General features: G+C 40.9%; 4 protein-coding genes across 4 annotated transcripts; 1 reads left to right on the forward strand and 3 right to left on the reverse strand.

The window, feature by feature from the left end:
* The first annotated feature begins 1,694 nt into the window (after nucleotides 1-1,694).
* On the forward strand, nucleotides 1,695-4,291 carry LOC111801640. Its single transcript, XM_023685698.1, has 5 exons — nucleotides 1,695-1,791; nucleotides 1,986-2,239; nucleotides 2,340-2,431; nucleotides 2,511-3,260; nucleotides 3,400-4,291. Exons 1-5 carry the CDS (start codon nucleotides 1,772-1,774, stop codon nucleotides 4,048-4,050), a joined length of 1,767 nt encoding a protein of 588 aa, XP_023541466.1. The 5' UTR covers nucleotides 1,695-1,771; the 3' UTR covers nucleotides 4,051-4,291.
* Nucleotides 4,292-8,406: 4,115 nt separating this feature from the next.
* Nucleotides 8,407-12,037, reverse strand: LOC111801645. Its single transcript, XM_023685704.1, has 7 exons — nucleotides 11,714-12,037; nucleotides 11,586-11,617; nucleotides 9,735-9,832; nucleotides 9,576-9,658; nucleotides 9,245-9,322; nucleotides 9,064-9,162; nucleotides 8,407-8,991 (listed from the first exon to the last, which is right to left on the reverse strand). The coding sequence occupies exons 1-7, from the start codon at nucleotides 11,795-11,797 to the stop codon at nucleotides 8,683-8,685; spliced, it is 783 nt and encodes a 260-aa protein (XP_023541472.1). The 5' UTR covers nucleotides 11,798-12,037; the 3' UTR covers nucleotides 8,407-8,682.
* Nucleotides 12,038-14,135: 2,098 nt separating this feature from the next.
* On the reverse strand, nucleotides 14,136-15,695 carry LOC111802753 (gibberellin 20 oxidase 1-like). Its single transcript, XM_023687240.1, has 3 exons — nucleotides 15,109-15,695; nucleotides 14,711-15,032; nucleotides 14,136-14,606 (listed from the first exon to the last, which is right to left on the reverse strand). The coding sequence occupies exons 1-3, from the start codon at nucleotides 15,645-15,647 to the stop codon at nucleotides 14,307-14,309; spliced, it is 1,161 nt and encodes a 386-aa protein (XP_023543008.1). The 5' UTR covers nucleotides 15,648-15,695; the 3' UTR covers nucleotides 14,136-14,306.
* A 500-nt stretch (nucleotides 15,696-16,195) lies between these two features.
* LOC111802002 (gibberellin 20 oxidase 1-A-like) lies at nucleotides 16,196-16,846 on the reverse strand. Its single transcript, XM_023686262.1, has one exon. The coding sequence runs from the start codon at nucleotides 16,796-16,798 to the stop codon at nucleotides 16,196-16,198; it is 603 nt and encodes a 200-aa protein (XP_023542030.1). The 5' UTR covers nucleotides 16,799-16,846.
* Nucleotides 16,847-20,002: the final 3,156 nt, after the last annotated feature.

The raw sequence follows: 20,002 nt of genomic DNA on the forward strand, positions 1-20,002 counted from the left end.
TAACCTAAGATTTATCAAAAATAGCTTCTTTATTTATTATTGTTATTATTTTGGTAGCATTTTACTTGTTTATAGGAAATATGCAAATAATATTGGAATATTTTTCAAACACGAACACATTTTAAAAACAAAAACAGTGATACTTGTTAGCAGTGAGTTTTGGCTCTTATATTATGAAGAGAAGTTTTTGTATCGACATATATATATTTTGTTTTTATAGTTTCTTTCGATAATTTCTCGATGTTCAAAAGGGTTTAAGACGGAAGATTGAATAGAGTTGAGATGGTGTTTGTCAGTATGTTTGGAAGTGGGATTAAAAGTGAGCACTTTACAGGTTGATACTGTCCTCCATATCCCTCTTTATGCCTTCTCATGTCTCATATCCAAACAACCCCCCTTCACATGCATTTCCCAAACTATACTATTAATATACTTTCAACTTTATTTAATCTTTTCATACATTTTCTCATCAAATCTTGTTTGAATTCAGCACACAAAAACAAAAAGCTTCCCTCTTTATCCAACTTTAGTGTAAAGTTTTTCAATTTCATTTTTATTCCTTTTCCAAAACCATGCATCGTATCAACGCTTTTTATTATTAGATCTATCTTAATACATTCAAAGTTCAAAGGGTATAGTTGTGAGATCTCACGTTAATCGGAGAAGGGAACGAAACGTTCTTTATAAGGGTGTGAAAATCTCTCTCTAATAGACACGTTTTAAAACTGTGAGGTTGATAACGATATTGACATGACAAAGTGGACAATATTTACTGGACTTGAGCTGTTATTAGTGGTATTAGAACCAAACACCGAACGGTGTGCTAACGAAGACATGAGGTGGATTGTGAGATCCCATATCGGTTGGAGAGGAAAACAAAACATTTCTTATATGAGTGTGGAAACCTTTCCCTATCAGACGTATTTTAAAACTGTGAGACTGATGACAATATGCAACGGGTCAAAATGAACGATATCTGCTAGCGGTGGGCTTGAGGTGTTATAAATGGTATCAGAGCTAGACCTCAAGAGGTGTACCAACGAGGACGTCAGGCCTCCAAGGGAGAGTGGATTGCGAGATCCCACATCGGTTGTAAAAGGAAACAAAATATTCCTTATATGAGTATGGAAACCTCTTCTCAGTAGATGTATTTTAAAACTGTAAAATTGACGACAATACACAACGGGTCAAAACGGACGATATCTACTAGCAGGGGACTTGAGTTGTTATAAATGGTATTAGAGCCAGACCCCAAACGGTATGCCAACGAGGACGTCGGGCCTCCAAGGGAGAGTAAATTGTAAGATCCCACGTCGGTTGTCTGAGAGAAACAAAACATTTCTCATATGGGTGTGGAAAACTCTCTCTAATAAAGGCGCTCTAAAACTTTGAGACCGGCTAAAACTGGCTACATAAGAGGCTAAAACTTTGAGGCTCTCTAATACCACGATACCATACATAAGAGGCTTAATAGCGCTATACATAACAGGCTAAAACAGACAATATCGATCCACATATTATGATATAAAGTTAGATATTAGAAAAATAGGCTAAAATAAAGCAGCTATCCAGCCCACGTCTGCTAACTGCAAAGGCAACCAAGTGTACGTTCTCCATCGTATTTACACTTATTCCCTTCGGCCATTTCAATTCCCTAGAGAAAGATAAAGAGAAAAAAGGGTTATGGTTTTTTTGGGTATCGGTGCAGTAAAACTTGGGAGTGAGTGTAGAACAGTAACCCAAGAGGGAGAAACTGTCTGCTTCTGCAACAATGGCGGATAGAAAGTCGAGGTAATTTCAGTGAAAAATAACTATCAACCTCAATTTTACAGAACAACAATCATCATACTCGTTGTTGGTGTACTTAAATTCCTGCATTCTAATCCTCCTGCCTTGTATAAATATGCTTCATTTCATCCGCTTTTCGAGAGCCATATAACAAACAATCTCTCTCTCTCTCTCTTTCCATTTCGTCATAATTGAAGCTCCAAACCCAGGGGTTTGCCCATTATGGGGAAGCAGAGGTCTTCCACCGCCGGACATGCCGGAAGAACTGCCAGAGCTAATAAGGATCCAAATGGTGTTCTTGATGATCATGAAGCTTCTTCTACTTCTGCTGGCTGTATGTGCGCTGTGTTTCATCTCTTTGATTTTCATCCTTTGAATCAACACCACCATCACCCTCCTCCTCCATCACACCCTGTTTCTCTCAACCCACTTGATCATCGTATTTCCACAGGTACTGAATTTTGAATCATGGGTTTTCTTTATTTTTATATTCTCTCTGTGATTCTGTAAAAAAAATCGGATTTTGAGTAATGGGTCTGTGAAAAATTCAGGTACTGAAGCTCCAAGAAACAGTTTGGAATCAGAGGAAGAATCTCCATTATCATGTACTCGAAAACAAAAACAGGATGCTCTGCATTTCCCAGTAAGTGATTTGATTGATGTTCTTGAGAAAAATCCATATTGAAATACGAAATTGTAAACGAATTGTAATGGAATTGCAGAAGGGTGTTCTTCAAATCAAAACCAAAGGATCACGAAATAATGAGGCGAAGGAGAAATTTTCCGGCGACTCTCCGAGCACCAAGACGCCGACTTTAGTGGCGAGATTAATGGGTTTGGATCTTCTTCCTCAATCAAACTCTCCTTCAACCACACCAAGAACAGCCTCTGCTTCTCCTCTTAATTACCCAATTCTTCATAAGCAGCAAAGAACAGCCTCTCGTTCCTTACCGGAAACCCCAAGAAGTTCCTGTGAAAGAAGATCAAATGTGGAAAATTATCACCCACGCCTTTCACTTCAAATCCCCAATTATGATAAAGAAAATGCAAGCCCAAGCCCAAGTCCAAGCCATTACGCTAAGGAAATTGTGAAGCAAATCAAAGAAAGTATGAGTAGAAAAGGTGGTCTCAATGATATCACCAACTATGCAAGAAGAGATCATGAAATGGTTAACCAAACAAAACCCAGAAAGGTATTATCTTGTTCTTCGGTATCTCCGAGACAGAGAGTAGTGGAGCCGAAGAATTTGAACAAACCGAAGCAAAAAGTGATATCAAAGGCGGCGTTGAAGAAGAGTAATAAGCAAGAGGAGCCATTTGTTGTCCCCTCGAGAATCACCAAGGCCGCCATTGACAGTCCTCTTAAGAAAACTCCATTGTCGGATAAGCTTTTGAGCTTTAGCTCTGTTCCGACCGTTGTCATCAAGAAAAACCCCCCATTTTCCTCACCCATTAAACCAACTCCAATGCAGGTAAATTTGGTTCATACAAAGTCATCCTGAAATGATCATGGATTTATAAGCAAGGGATTGTACTCATTGTTTCTTATGCTTAAACTGGAAGATATCATACGGTTGTGATGTTTATCTTGTTTTTTTTTATTTCTTACAGCCGCCGCCGTGCAATCGGGATCAAGCTGCAGGACAGACGGGCGATAAGGAATCAAAGCGATGCCTGCAGTCATCGAACCACCAATCCCACTTTCCAATTCATCATCATCACCAACACGTCATCCAATTACCACCCATTAATAATATCAACATCACAACCGCTTCCGCCGCCGCCAACCGCCGTAACCACCACGACATCACGGCAGAGGTGGAGTACATTAGACAAATTCTCCTCCGCCGTAGTACTACTTCCACATCAGTGTACTCCTCTGTTAATTTCCTTGAAAATGGCAACACCCATCATAATATTTCAATTACCCATAGAAAATTACTCTCCCACTTGGTGGAAGAGTTGCTGAAGCCGTACATCGAGCGTAGGCCGTATCGGCGGTCGGCGGCGGAGCGGTGGGCGGAGGTGGTGGAGAAAGTATGCGAGAAAGTTAGAAAGTTCCCACGTGCGAAGTGTGAGGTGTTGGAGGACATAGATGGAATAATTGAAAAAGATATGGACATTTTGGGAATTGGATTTGAAGAAGAAGATGAAGGGATAGTGAAAGACATCGAGGAGTGGGTGGTGGAGGAGCTTTTGAACGAAACGGTGCGTTTTGTTTCGGAGGTTCGAGTCGGAGAGAGCGTTGTTGGTTTAGTTTAGGTGGTGGACAGAAATGGCAGAAGAATCACGTGGGAGATGCCACTTGGATGATCAGGACCCACATAGCTGGGGTTAAACTGCAGCGTAGGAGTTACACGTGGATTGTTGACCCGCCAGACAAGCACTGAGATTTTTCGGTTCTGAAAAATACAGTATTTATTACCAGAGTGTCCTCCTCTGTACAAATTTTATTTCTATCCCTAAATTTCCCTAAATTACAAAAAGAAACCCATTTCATTAATAGTGTAAATTAATATTTTAATTATCCAATTCGTATGGAGATTATTTAGTTTTAAAGTTATTAAAATTAAAATTATATTTAGATTAATTATATTAATATTGTGCCTTTTCAAGCCTACGGAAAGTCACTAAACTATATTATATGTTCTTAATACAGATGCTGACAATTTCACAGAGATTCTTGGACCACCTTTCTATATTTCTTTTATTGTTAGACTACCTTAACCTATAAATTTAAATTATAAAAATAAAATTTTAACGTTTAAAATTTTAACGACTAAATTCTAATTTTTTTTTAAACAATAGAGATTTGTAACGGCTTGTTTTTCGATAGACTCGAGTTACAGACCATCTCTTGTTGACTAGGTGTATTTGAACGTACACAATAATTTAAAACTTTTTAGAATTTGCCTTGCCAAATCAAACATTACAAGTATTTCAAAGACGACGGGACACAACTTTTTCAAAACAATTAAACATAAAATACTGAGTTAATAAGACATATCATGTGAGGAGACAAGACACTAATCTAGTTTGGCCTCTATAGCTCTGCAGCTTGTCTACGCCCTCGTCTTGATTGCTCCATCTAGACTTGATTTAAAAAGATTAAAGTAGCATAACTATAAAATACTCCGTAAGTAGCTTGTTTCTAGTTCTTAGTCCGTTTCTAAGTCTTATGTCATTGGTTGGTTGGTTGAATCGTTCGATATTTTATTCATACTTAAAAGTTACATGTTTTTCTTAGGCAGTCTAGGATATGCGCGAGAGTCCTTGACAGACACTCTAGAACCTGCCAACTCTCATGAAAACTCGGGTCGGTCCTCCATACCTCAGGCTTTCTTATTTTACCTATGCTCAACTTAGGGTAAGCTCGATAACTTTCGACGAGAATTCCTTCACAATTTAGGGTCTCTTCCTCTAATCGTCTCAATCATTCTCCTTAAAAACACCTCAACCCATTAAATTCACAAATTTAAGCAAATATCGTTTTGGTCATTGTTCCATGCCTTCGGTCTACTATTGCGGTTGTCGCTAGCTATAGTGTACAACGAACGACAATCGCACGTTTCTTCACTTTATTAATAAACTTTAGGTATTACAAGATCAAATTTATAATTTAGAAGGATAATATGTGTAAATATAAAATCTTCCACATTCAATTATACCACAGTAATATTATCATTTATATATATATATATATATATATATATATATTTAAAGATTAAAATAATGGAGACAATGTGGATAAGGTATGGCCGACATGTGGTCACGATAAATAAATAAATAGGCAAAAAATGAAATAATTAAAAACGAGCAGGCTGGGTGCAACTTGGAAATAAAGGAAAGTGCAGGGTCTGAAGTACAAAACTAAATGTTGGCAGGGGTTTGAATGCAAATTTGAGATTTAAAATAACAATAATTCCATGACTACAAATATTTAAAATGGGTGAAATTCAGAAGGGGTAAATTATATATAATAAGAGTCGGGGGACAGTATGAGTGGAAATAATTTTTAATAATGTCACACATGAGCATAATTAAATTATAAAATTAATAAACAAATATTTAATTATGTTTATAAAATAAATTTATTTATATAATCGAGCGGGAAAATTCAAACACATCAAACTTCATGTGGGTTAAGATAATGAATATATGTGTGTATTAATTCATTTTATATATGGTCTGTGTAAAAAATGAAAAAAAAAACTATATTATAATTAATACTTATTAAATGCATGTGACAGGTTTGCCTTCAACCTTCACATCTTAAATCATATCCTATAATTCAAATTTATAAATAATAATTAAAAATGATTTATGAACAGAAAATTCTGAAGGTTTAATGCATAATGGAGTGTAGTTGGGGAGGCCCATAAGATCTAATTTCCATGAAATAAATGATGGTGGCAGTAATAATATAGTTCTACTTTGCTTCAATTGCAAGTTTTTGTCATGGCCGATTATTAATAATTAATAAATGTACCTTTTTTCACATTAAAATTCTACTTTAATGTAATATTGTATTCACAGTACCTTTGTTTTTCAATAGTTTTAATGTGAGGTGACAAGTTATATTCACTCGCATTTCTTTTTTTGTCACGTTTTAATTCACGTTCAAATGATATGACGTCGATCAATTAAAAAAAAAATGTAACAGTCTAAACTCACCACTAATAGATATGGTCTATTTTGGTCAATGGGAGGTTTCCACGTCCTTGTAAAAAAATGTTTCATTCTCTTCTCCCATTGACGTGGGATCTCAAAATTCACTCCCTTGGAAGCCTAGCATCCTCACTAGCACACCGTCCGGAGTCTGCCTCTGATATCATTTATAATAGGCTAAGTTTGCTATGACCCGTTAAGTATTGTCATCAGCCCGTTAAGTATTGTCACAAGTGTGGTTGTGTCACGAAGTAAGTCATCAATGACGATGACTAGTTTAAGTGGGGGAGAATGTCACAACCCAACAATGGTTGTGCCCCCAAGTATGTCATCGAGGATGATGACTAGTTTAAGTGGGGGAGAATGTTACAACCTTACTATGAAGAGAGTAGGTTGTGACCCTCATGTTGCGACAATAGAAGCGGCGACCCTCAAGTGGCACCCACCCGACCACGTGAGGGCCTAGACAATACCATGATGCGACCGAGGAGAACAGTGCATCATCTACCACACCACACGAAGTGGGCATTGAAGACAAGCTGAGACATAAGGAAGATGGAGACATCGAATAGACAAGAGGGGCAAAGATAGACTTGTTGAAAGGCCGGGTAGGGTCCCGGGCCTTAACCTCGAAAGTCGGGGTTTCGGAGAGAATTTGGGCATGCGGTTCGGAAATTAAGTTCATCCATATGAAACATGAATGCTCACCAAGTTTGGTGTCAATCGGACACCGGATGGACAATGCACGACACCGTATGACCGTTCACCAAAATCATATCTATGCGTGGAAGATTGAAAATGGCTCAAAATGTACCATAGGTTATCATGGTGTTAGCTCTCCACCACCCATGAGCCCTGTTGCCTAAGTGAGCTACCCTGTGGCACACACGTGCCGAGACGAGTGTCTCGGGCGACTTCCTTTGAAATGGGTTTTTCAAGGACAGTACCAGGCGGCACGGGTGTGCCAGTATTGCGCTCCAGCCCGCGTGTTGGAGGTTGCTACATACACCCACTATCCGATACGGTATCCATAAATGACACGGCTTGGGCACGGGAGGGCCAATGCCTCGATAGAACCCAGATGGATTGATGTTTGAGAAGTCCTGATGAGATTAGCGACACGCGGGCCCGTTCTCGGTGGCATGACCAAGCGAGTTGCGATGACCGACGACACTCCAAGACTTGGGAGGGCGTCAAGGCATATGAACCATGTCGATAGGGATCGAGATGACAAGATAAAATGCGATGTTAATAACCTAAGTCTGCTATGACCCGTTAATGTCGATAGGGATCGAGATGACAAGATGAAATGCGATGTTAATAACCTAAGTCTGCTATGGCCCGTTAAGTATTGTCATCAGCCTTATGGTTCTTAAAATGCATATGCTAGGGAGAGGTTTCCACACTCTTATAAAAAATGTTTCATTTTCCTCTCCAATTGATGTGAGATCTTACAATCCACCCCCCTTAGAGGCCCAACATCCTCGTTGGCACACCGCCCTGGCTCTGATACCATTTGTAACTTGTAATAGCATAAGCTCACCATTAGCAGATATTGTCCACTATGGCTCATAATGTATTCTCGTCAACCTCACAGTTTTAAAACGCACATTCAAGAGTGGATTATGAGATTCCACGTCAGTTGAAAAGGGTGTGAAAACTTCTCTCTAGTAGACGCGTTTTAAAGCCGTGAGACTGACGACGATACGTAATGGACCATAACAAACAATATCTGCAAGCAATGGTATTGAACCCATCACCGATACACAAAGAGGAGCGTATAATCTAACAAGAGATCACACATCACTAGAGCCATTCTCTGACTCCTATAAAAGTCTTATGGTTTCTCTCACTTCACTCCACAAGACAACGTAAATTCAGGTATGCCACAAAAACCTCTCTAGGAACTCCTCGATCAACAAACACCTCAAAGAATGAATTCTAAATTGTTTGAACTTAGTTTGGTCAAATATCATTAATGGAAGAATCAACTCAACAGGCAAGCTAGTGACAGTACAGAAAACACTAACCTTTCAGGAACAAGTTGAACAAGAAGCATAAATAAGAACACTATAAAAATGGGGGCTAAGAGTATAGTTCCTATTCCACCCTATAATAAACTTATTTTTCTTTTGGTGTTGTTTAAATAAAAGAACCATTCTGACAGTTGATCGAGTATTGATATTGATATTGACAATTGGAAAGTTGATAGTATAGAGCTTAGGCTTATACCCTACCATCCACATCAAACCCAGAGCCAGTCCACCCAGAGTCTGCAGAGCTTCTTCCTTTAGGCACTGCTCCAATTCCCTTCCCTCTTCCATGAAACTGGTTTTTCTTTTTTCCTCTTACTTCTGTCTCAGAAGATGCCTTTTGATTTTGGCCATTCACCACTGGAGCATCACCACTGACTGCTTGAATACGTGCACTTTCATTTGCTTTTGCACCTGTTGTTTCTGTTGATGTAGCAACTCCAGAAGAATCTGCAACTCTGCTGTTCTGAGCACTTCCCATTGTTTGGCCTTCTTGTGTAACCTGAAAGCCATTTGTTTTACATCATATCTCTCAACAGGGCTATGTTAATGGCTAACAAGCAGACATCATTACTTGAGAAACAGAGGTTGATACTCGGTTTGAATTCAAAGCTTCCATTCTTCGTTTTAGTTCTTCGAGCCTCGTCAACTGCGAATTATTGCTTTCTTGAACCTATTAAGAATAAATGACAGTACTATCAAGCAGTTGTGTTTGTTAGTTTTAACATAACCAAATATAACACAAAGTTATGTACCAGATGATTCAAGTCATCACACAGCTTTTGCTTAATTGCTTCCTCGTCCTGCACGACCTTCGACGCTGCTTCCCAAGCCTGAAGGGAGAACATCAGACTCAATTCATTAAATTCCAATTAACGATCTAAAGAGGAAAGCCCATGTAACGACCCTAGCCCACCCCTAGCAGATATTGTCCTCTTTGGACTTTCCCTTTCGGGCTTTCTCTCAAGGTTTTAAAACGCGTCTGCTAGGGACTTTTCCTTTCGTTCTCCTCTCTAACCCGTGTGGGATCTCAGCCTAGATGTATGTATTACACTAAACTCGTGTAAAAATTGACAAGGGGCAAACCTTCTTTGCTTGTTCTTCCTTCAACTTGGCTGCATGTATTCTTTCCGTTGACATCTCTATTTTCTTCCGCAGATGTTCGAGGGCTAGAGATATGTAACCATGCTTGGTGGTAAGCCAAAGCCAATTAATGAATATAAAACAACTGACAGTAAGCTCAACCTGCTTTTTTTGGACCAGATGTGAGTTTCATCTCCATTGTAAGCTCTGCCAACTCTCGTTCAACATCTCGAATCTTAGAATAATTCTCATCAATGTATCTGAATGAAATTACGACCCGAACAATAAACAAAATTTCCCATTTAACGATACGGGTAAGAAAAGAAAAATAAAGAACTTGATGAAGAGTCTACAGAATACAGAATGATAAACAAGAGTCATACCATAGTGGTAATCCTACTGCTAGTTCTATGTTCTTGTCAACTTTAAGTATTGGCGTCAAATATCACAACCATCAGCAACACGAGATGTTGGAACTAATATCAACTCTGTCTGAGATATCATTATGAGTTAATCAATGGTAAATGATCACATTATCCTACAATGCTTCGGATATCTCAATTTACCCCAATCAACACCCTCCTGAACTTTGCCTCAACACTATCCTTCATTCGTCTATACCAATTTCAAACCTAAGAACTTTTCCAAACATAAAAATTCCCCATGTTCAGATCATTCACTTAATCTCCACACAAATTATAGTTCATGTAACAGCCCAAGCCCACCGCTAGTAGATATTGTCATCTTTGGACTTTTCCTCCAGGTTTTAAAACGCGTCTACTAGAGAGAGGTTTCCACACCCTAAGGAATGTTTCGTTCCCCTCTCCAACCGATGTGGGATCTCAAGATCCACTCCCTTGGGAGCCAACGTCCTCGCTAACACACCACCCGATGTTTGACTCTGATACCATTTGTAACAATCCAAACCCACCATTAGTAGATATTGTCCTCTTTGGTTAGTAGATATTGTCCTCTTTGGGCTTTCTCTTCTGGGCTTCCCCTCAAGGTTTTAATACACATCCACTAAAGAGAGGTTTCCACACCCTTATAAGGAATTCACTACGTCGGAAAGAGATGAGGGGGCTTAATAGACAATATTTGTTAGCTGTTACAATTCACCATGTCATTGATCTTAACTTAATTAACCTTCAACCTGAACATAGCTTAGAGGTTAGACATTTGTTCCACTCCATAACAATTGGTATTAGAGCATTGAGGGTTTTGACATTAGGTTACAACAAGTAGTATCAGAGCAACGATGGTTGTGACCTTTTGGTACAACCAATGGTATCAAAGCATCGAAGGTTTGACATTAGGTTACAACACAAACTCGTAATACACCGTTAGTAGATATTGTCCTCTTTGGGCTTTTCCTTCTGGGCTTCCCCTCAAGGTTTTAATACACACCCACTAAAGAGAGGTTTCCACACCCTTGTAAGGAATTCACTACGTTGGAAAGAGATGAGGGGATTTAAAAGACAATATCTGTTAGCGGTTACAATTCACTATGTCATTGATCTTAACTTAATTAACCTTCAACCAGAACATAGCTTAGAGGTTAGACATTCGTTCCACTCCATAACAATTGGTATTAGAGCATGGAGGGTTTTGACATTAGGTTACAACAAGTGGTATCAGAGCAATGATGGTTGTGACCTTTTGGTACAACCAGTGGTATCGACATTAGGTTACAACACAAACTCGTAATACACCAAGAAAAAAAAAAAAAAAATTTAACTAAGCCAAGATGGTTCCTTCAAGACTTCCTCAAGTCAAGTACCATTAATTGCACACTTATGCATTATAAACTATAAACAAAGACTTACTGCATCCATATCTGTTACCATGTAAGAATGTAACTAGGATAACGCCCCACACTAAAATTTCCGTGAACAGGGAAGATAGAATAACAAGTAATACTTCTAATTTACCAATCATAAGCAAATAAACACATAAAGAGAGTTATAATGTGAGAAAAACCAGATCCGTAAAGGTAATAAAAGAAATTCGTACTTTCTCAATTGAAGACGCCCTTCCTCGATTATCTGCAACATAATCCGATAACAAATAAGCAAAACTGAAAAGATAAAATAAGAATTAAATTAGGAAAAATCTTGTAGCCCAAAAGTCAGATCGAATACCTTTTCAGTGTAGGCAATTACAGGAGCTTCCCTGGCAAGCCCATCAGGACCAATCTCAGGCAAAAGGAAGGGATCGGAACCCATTTATTCCGAGAGAAAAAAATAAAAGAATTGTTGTGGGAATCAGAATCAGAAACGAAAATGGCGTTAAGGGATTCTGGATTTGACCCAAACAAGAAAAACCCAGTTCGTTAAAGCGTCTACTCAGTGCTCGAAAATGGCGATGGCAAGATCTCGGAAACTGGGTTCTGCGTGGGGGAAAGCAAGCTCAGTTTCGCAGGCAAAATGAAACGTCGAGGTCCAGCAATTGCATCCGCGAGTTGACCGATTGCATCGCTCGTGCTACGCACGTGGATAAAGAGAATGTTCCGCAGCAATTTCTGGCAAAAATAAAAATAAAAAAATGAAAAAAATGAAAAAAAAAAATCATTCTCAAAATACAAGTTAAAGATGTTATATTATATTTAATTTTATGTCTTATGACTATACATAATAACAATAAATGTTGTAAATTATAAGTCGTATACACGTACATACTCATCATAATGGGGAAGTATCGTGATACATGTGGAACAAAAATATGTATGAGGTCTCCATAGCTTATAGTTATGGCATAATTTATGATGCAAGACAAACTTCCATTCATCTATAACATAATGAGTTTGTGAATGATTGATACATTCTTTCATACATAGCATATCATTATAACATGGTCTATGAAGGTTTATACATCATAGAGCGTCGATTCATAACAATTTTATACAATATGACATGATCGCATCATAGCATAAATGTGAGATCTCACATTGGAGATGGGAACGAAACATTTCTGATAAGAGTGTGAAAACCTCTCCTTAGCTTGAGAAGGGAATGAAACATTTTTTGTAAGGGTGTGGAAACCTCTCCCTGGCTGGAAAGGGGAATGAAGCTTCCTTATAAAGGGTGTGAAAAACTCTATTCAACTGGAGAGGGGAATGAAACATTACTTATAAGGTGGTAGAAACCTATGGTGTTCCAGCGAGGACGCTGGCCTCCAAGAGGGGTGGATTGTGGGAATGGAGCATTACTTATAAGGGTGTGGAAACCTATGGTGTGCCAGCGAGGATGCCGGGATCCCAAGAGGGGTGGATTGTGAGATCCCACATTAGTTATAGAGGGGAATAAAGGTGAATGAAGCATTACACTTATAAAGGTTTGGAAACCTATGGTGTGCTATGCATTCCTTATAACGGTGTGGAAACTTGTCCCTGGTTGGAAACCTATGATGTGCTAGCGAGGACGCTGGGCCCCCAAGGGGGTGGATTGTGAGATGCCACACTGGTTGGAGAGGGGAACGAAATATTCCTTATAAGTGTGTGGAAACCTTTCCATGGTGGGAGAGGGGAACGAAACATTACGTATAAGGGTGTGGAAACCTATAGTGTGTCAGAGAACGTTGGGCCTCTAAAGGGGGTGGATTGTGAGATCCAAACATTCCTTATAAGGGTGTAGAAACTTCTCTCTCACAAACTCGTTTTAAAATCTTGAGGGAAAGCTTAAAGAGGATAATATTTGTAGCGGTGGGCTTGGGTTTGGGCTGTTACAATAGCTTTTATACATGACATAGCATAGCATACAAGGCCTAGAAGCTCGATAGGGAAAGCCCAAAGAGGACAATATCCGCATACAGGGCCTAGAAGTCCGAAAGGAAAAGCCCAAAGAGGAGAATATCCGCTAGTAGTGGGCTTGGGCTGTTACATACCTTTTATACATGACATAACATAGCATCGAACAACATAGCATACCGGAGCAAAGAAGCCCGAAAGGGAAAGGCCAAAGAGGATAATATCTACCAACATTGGGTTTGACTCTTATAAAAGTCTTAATATATGACATAGCATATCATCGAACAACATAGCATACAGGCACAAGGCACAAGACACACATCATCATACACAATACAATTTGTCCAACTAAGTCGATAGTAGAGCTACTTACTTAGTTGGCCTAAGCCGATATTACTGAACTCTCTTTGTGCTAGCCTAATTCTGATTTTTTATATGAAACTTTTAAGTTCACGACATTATTTAAGAAATTATTTAACAAATTTTTTGTGCATAGGACACAAGTCATGCATGCATATTTGCCTTACTTTTAATAGGAAAATAGGACACTACATCTAGAAAAAAAAAAAAACTTACATCCCTCCTCCTTCACCAATTATTTATAGCAATTGAAAATCACTGAGATACAAACATAAGAGAGAAAAGAACACTTAATTTTGTTCCTCTTCCATTCATCTTTACGTTTTTAGGAAGAGAAATCTCAATTCAGACATTGTTTTTACTTAATATGGAGTGAGAAAAAAGAAAAACAAAATATATTTTGTTTTGAATGCAAGGTGTCAAACATGCACATCACTACCCCACAACAAAACAAAAGATGAGCAGCAAAGTAAGAACATGTGATATTAAAGGGTTTATTTTAATTGCAACTTCCAGCAACACACAAGAGAGACATAGACCGAACGCTACACGATGTTCTTCTTCCCTAGAAAGCTCATAAATATAGAAACATTTATTGGCATACATAGAGAGACATAGTTACGGTTGGTTTAAGCAGACGGGGCGATAATAGTGGACCCATTGTCCATCGCCTTTCCCTCTTTAACCCAAGTTTTGAAGGCTTCTAAAGTGTTGCAATCAGGTCGGTAACGCTTTTGGGTCATTTCAAGCAACATTGGCCATTTATAATCTGGATACTTTCGTGGTGGACTCTTCTCCACCAATTCCTCCGGTGCTCGCACCACTTTGTCATGCGATGGACACAGAAAGAAGGCCAATGATTTTCTTGCATTCATGGAATTCACTACCGCGCGGTGTATGCAGCCCTTGTAAATCCCATTTGTGAGAGACTTCAAACACACAAAAACCAAACAACCCATTTCAAAATCAGTCGAGTTTAGAAGAAGGAAGATGAAAAAATGAAGAACCCTAATTGTAATTTTGTGTGACATACCGTGAAAGTGTCACCGATGTTGATGACAAAGGCTTCTGGGTTTGGAGGGATTGAATACCATTGATCATTGGAGCACACTTGAAGGCCACTGACAGGGTCTTGGTGAAGGAGTGTGACGGAGGTGGGATCAGTGTGAGGGCCAGTTCCCAACACAACCTCTGGCTTGTCGCATGTTGGGTAATAATTAAGCCTCAATATTGAATCGTTGTCCTCATAGAAATTCTTGAAGTATTCTCTTGAAACGCCAAGGCTCAGCCCCAAAAGCTCCACAATCTTCATACCAAGCTGGTTCAATGCTATCCCACACTCTTGATACGCCTTCCTAAAAACACCATCAAGCAATTAAAAAAAGTATAAGAATTGAATAGGCATAGGTAGAGAGAATGGAATTTAGATACCCATGATGGGAGAATGATGAGCCTAAAGTGTCAAGAACATAGTCATGAGCAGCGGAGGAGTTTTGAGCAGCCAAACAGCGAAGGGAAAAGGTTTCCTTCCATGGAAGATTGTTCGCGAATCTCCCAAAGAAGCTATTAGTATATCCATAACTCTCACCTACCCTCCTCTTAGCCCTCTGCTTCACATCCAAAGGCATTGTAAAGAACTCATTCATACAGTCATGAACACGGCCCATCATTTCCATGTCCACTCCATGGTTCACCACAAAAAATATGCCATGTTGTCTACAAGCCTCATCCACCAGCCTTGTCGCCTCTTCCACATAACTTTTGTCGCCACTCATGAACTTTTCCAAGTCAATATTTGGAACATCCAGCACCGGCAGCAACTCGGACGCCTCAAACTTTTCCGACCAAATGAAATCCTCCGGCACCTTTGACTCGTCGGAGCCCCCAAATGGCGGACGGTACTCCCCTTTCGTCTCCTCATTCAAGTTTGAGGGAGCAGCTTCGGTTGCCACCTTGCCGTTCAAAGCCATTGTATGCAAAGAAGAGAGAATAAGGGAGGAAACTGAATGGATTTGGATTGGTGGGAGTTGGGGAGATTTATAGGGTGGCAAGAAGGGTAAATTGGGAATTTGGGGTTCTTTTTATCTCTCCTCTCCTCACATGCATCTTACAACACATAATTGTCACTTCTTCGAAAGTACTCATAAGTGAAAACTCTTTTGATTTTCTGAAAGGGGATNATACCGTGAAAGTGTCACCGATGTTGATGACAAAGGCTTCTGGGTTTGGAGGGATTGAATACCATTGATCATTGGAGCACACTTGAAGGCCACTGACAGGGTCTTGGTGAAGGAGTGTGACGGAGGTGGGATCAGTGTGAGGGCCAGTTCCCAACACAACCTCTGGCTTGTCGCATGGTGGGTAGTAATTAAGCCTCAATATTGAATCGTTGTCCTCATAGAAATTCTTGAAGTATTCTCTTGAAACGCCAAGGCTCAGCCCCAAAAGCTCCACAATCTTCGTACCAAGCTGGTTCAATGCTATCCCACACTCTTGATACGCCTTCCTAAAAACACCATCAAGCAATTAAAAAAAGTATAAGAATTGAATAGGCATAGGTAGAGATGGTGGAATTTAGATACCCATGATGGGAGAAGGATGAGCCTAAAGTGTCAAGAACATAGTCATGAGCAGCGGAGGAGTTTTGAGCAGCCAAACAGCGAAGGGAAAAGGTTTCCTTCCATGGAAGATTGTTCGCAAATCTCCCAAAGAAGCTATTAGTATATCCATAACTCTCACCTACCCTCCTTTTAGCCCTCTGCTTCACATCCAAAGGCATTGTAAAGAACTCATTCATACAGTCATGAACACGGCCCATCATTTCCATGTCCACTCCATGGTTCACCACAAAAAATATGCCATGTTGTCTACAAGCCTCATCCACCAGCCTTGTCGCCTCTTCCACATAACTTTTGTCGCCACTCATGAACTTTTCCAAGTCAATATTTGGAACATCCAGCACCGGCAGCAACTCGGACGCCTCAAACTTTTCCGACCAAATGAAATCCTCCGGCACCTTTGACTCGTCGGAGCCCCCAAATGGCGGACGGTACTCCCCTTTCGTCTCCTCATTCAAGTTTGAGGGAGCAGCTTCGGTTGCCACCTTGCCGTTCAAAGCCATTGTATGCAAAGAAGAGAGAATAAGGGAGGAAACTGAATGGATTTGGATTGGTGGGAGTTGGGGAGATTTATAGGGTGGCAAGAAGGGTAAATTGGGAATTTGGGGTTCTTTTTATCTCTCCTCTCCTCACATGCATCTTACAACACATAATTGTCACTTCTTCGAAAGTACTCATAAGTGAAAACTCTTTTGATTTTCTGAAAGGGGATGAGAATCAAATTAACAACTCCCTTTAAATGTGGCCCTCAAAATGTCTTTTTATTTTCTGATTTTGTCTCTTCCTTTTTTTTGTTTTAAAATCATTTAATTTTGTTCTTTTTCATACCTGCATGCTTAACATTTTTCAATGTATCACCATATTCTTGCATGCTCTTACTTTTTTTTGTTTGGACCTTCTCTAATTTTCGTCCTTTTGTAGTTCAAGTTTTTTGTTTTACTTTTACATACTTTTCTATGCTTTTTTCTACCTTCCATCTAAGTTCTCCAACTGCCTTTTTGACACAAATGGCAAGCGATTCCTATACTTGTGAGCTAATAAGGCTACATGCATAATTTTACATTTCTTCTCAAAATGGATATGCTGTGGATATGCTGTGCACGACAAACCAATTGAGCTATCGGTAACACAACCCTAACCGACCTTGGCCTAGCTCGATAGCACTGATACGGGAGGGGAAAAGGAGGTTACCTTTGTCTTGCTGAGTTGCTACAATCTTTCTACTCTTTGACCTTGGTAGCTTACTTTGACAATGTAGTGAATGACCGGTGACCTAAATTGAGGAACAACCTCGTATACTCTATAGGGACAAAATGGTGTCTGCTAATCTGAACATCGTCCATGAAAGGTTAGTTGGTGGACCTTTTCAGGAGACCATAAAATCACCAAAGCTTGGGGGAGCGACCCCCGTATGTCCGGGCAACTACTAGATCAACCTATGTGGTCCCACACCCCCCTCAGGAACAGGTATCAAAGTGGATAGGTAGCGGAGACTCTAATGACACCGTCATACTACTATCAGTTTGAAGAACTACCTTGGTCGCCCTTGATTGTTGTGGAGGCCTACTAGGTTCTTAGGGGCTTCTAAGCAGTTTAAATTTCATTGCTAGTCTTCAGGACGCTCGGGGTTAGCTTCGCGGGGCTAATCCAAGTCTTTAGGTACACTCAGATCTAGACCTCTGATCGCTGCTCATGATCCTAGGGTGTAGAGTATACTGGAAACGTTTTGATCTAGGTCAATGTGTAAACTGCATTAGCTTTAGTGCCTTAATCTTAACTGAGATTTCCCATGCATGCTTTGCTAGGGAGATATACCAATCGATCACCTTAGCACGTAATCTATAATTTAAACATCGTCTTGGTCACCTCTGGGAGCTGAGAAGGTCTATTGGATTCCTAAAGTGGCCAGGTAGCTTAATGCAGACTTATGGCTCCGGGTTTCTCTACTCCGACTTCTCGATTCTTTCTTAATGTGGGAGCACTAGGGTCTAGACCTCCTAAACGTCACTCACGATCCTAAGGTTCTTAGTCTATTAGAGGCATCCTCTCCTGACAATGCTGCGGTAATTGGTGGAGTCGACTGCCATCGTAGTGTCGACCTTTCTTAGCTGGAGTCCAGCCTCCATTGGCGTCCTTGTAGGGTTACTGTCCGCTAGCCCAGCTGTGTTCAACAGCTTCTTTGCGTACGCACCTTGACAGATGGTGATGCCGGCAGTACTCTGTTGCAATTTGATGCTGAGGAAGTAGTTGAGCACGCCGAGATCACTCATCTTGAAGTTTTTTGACATCTCCCTCTTGAATCTCCCAAGAACTTCCATGTTGCCTCTAGTGATTATGAGGTCATCGATGTACACTCCCACGATCAGTCGCTGCTCGCCGTGGCCGTGCGCGTACATGCCATGCTCCGAGGCACAATGCTTGAACTTCAGCGACAGCAGGGTACTTTCGAGCTTCGGGTTCCAGGCTCGTGGTGCTTGTCGAAGCCAATTGAGTGCCTTGTGCAGGTGTAGTACCTTGCCAGGGTTGTTGTTGTCCAAGAAGCTCGGTGGTTGTCAGACATAGACGGTTTCCTTCAGCTCTCCGTTGAGGAAAGCGGACTTCACGTCCATGTGGTAGATTTTCTAGGAATGATGTGTCGCGTTCACCAGCAATAGGCGGACAGATTCCAACCTTGTCACCAGTACGAATACCTCTTCGAAGTCCACTCCTTGCTTTTGGACGTTGTCCTTCGCCACCAGACGGGCCTTGTGTTTCACAACTTCTCCCTCGTCGTTACGCTTCAGTTTGAAGACCCATTTGAACCCTATGACTCGGTGTCCTGGCGGCATGTCCTTCAGACTCCACGTCTTGTTCTCAGTGATGGATGCCATCTCTTCCTACATTGCCTTCAGCCAGCACAGATTCTTCTCTGCTTCGGCGAAGGAGTTCACTTCATCCGCGCTGATGGCATGCAATTTGGCCACCTTTTCTTTGAGCTCGCGCGCCGCCAGTCTAGGTGGTTCACCTTCTCCCAGTAGGTCTTCCATCCTCCAGTACCTGGCCGCCAGACCATCATCGTAATCGACATCCAGCGTTGAATCTGCAGTACATGGTGTTGTGAACTCCACTAGTTCAGGGGGTGTAGCTGGAGTTGTGGTTGGGGTTGGCGTAGGCGTGCCCGGTGCAACTATTGGCAACGGTGATGGTTCTCGATGCTGCACTCCTTCTTCTCCCGACTTGGTGACGAGGTACTCCACTATGAATTGATTTGGGTTTTGGTCCACCTCGGTCACGTCGTTCCACTGCTAGAAGATGCTCTCGTTGAAGATGACGTTGTGCGACACGTTAGCTCGCCCCCCGCAGGATCATAGAGCCTGTTCGCCTTGCTCACGGGTTTAGCCGATTAAGACAACCTTCAACCCCTTAGGATCGAGCTTGGCAAGGTGGGGACGCGTGACCTTCAAGTATGCGACGCAGCCGAACACTCAGAGATGATGTATCGCTGGTTTTCTGTTGTACCATGCCTCATGTGGCGTCTTCCCATCGAGGGTTTGCGTTGGCAACTGATTGAGGAGGTAGACGACCGTCATTACCGCCTCTCCCTAGAACCTCTCGGGCATCCCGGCCATCATCAGCAATGACCTTGCTATCCCGACGATGGTCTGATTTTAGCGTTCCACCACCCCGTTCTGCTGGGGGGAGTAGGGCGCCGTTAGGTACTGTTGCAT

Source organism: Cucurbita pepo, chromosome LG09 (assembly GCF_002806865.2).
Source record: "Cucurbita pepo subsp. pepo cultivar mu-cu-16 chromosome LG09, ASM280686v2, whole genome shotgun sequence".
In the NCBI taxonomy this organism is placed as follows: domain Eukaryota; kingdom Viridiplantae; phylum Streptophyta; class Magnoliopsida; order Cucurbitales; family Cucurbitaceae; genus Cucurbita; species Cucurbita pepo.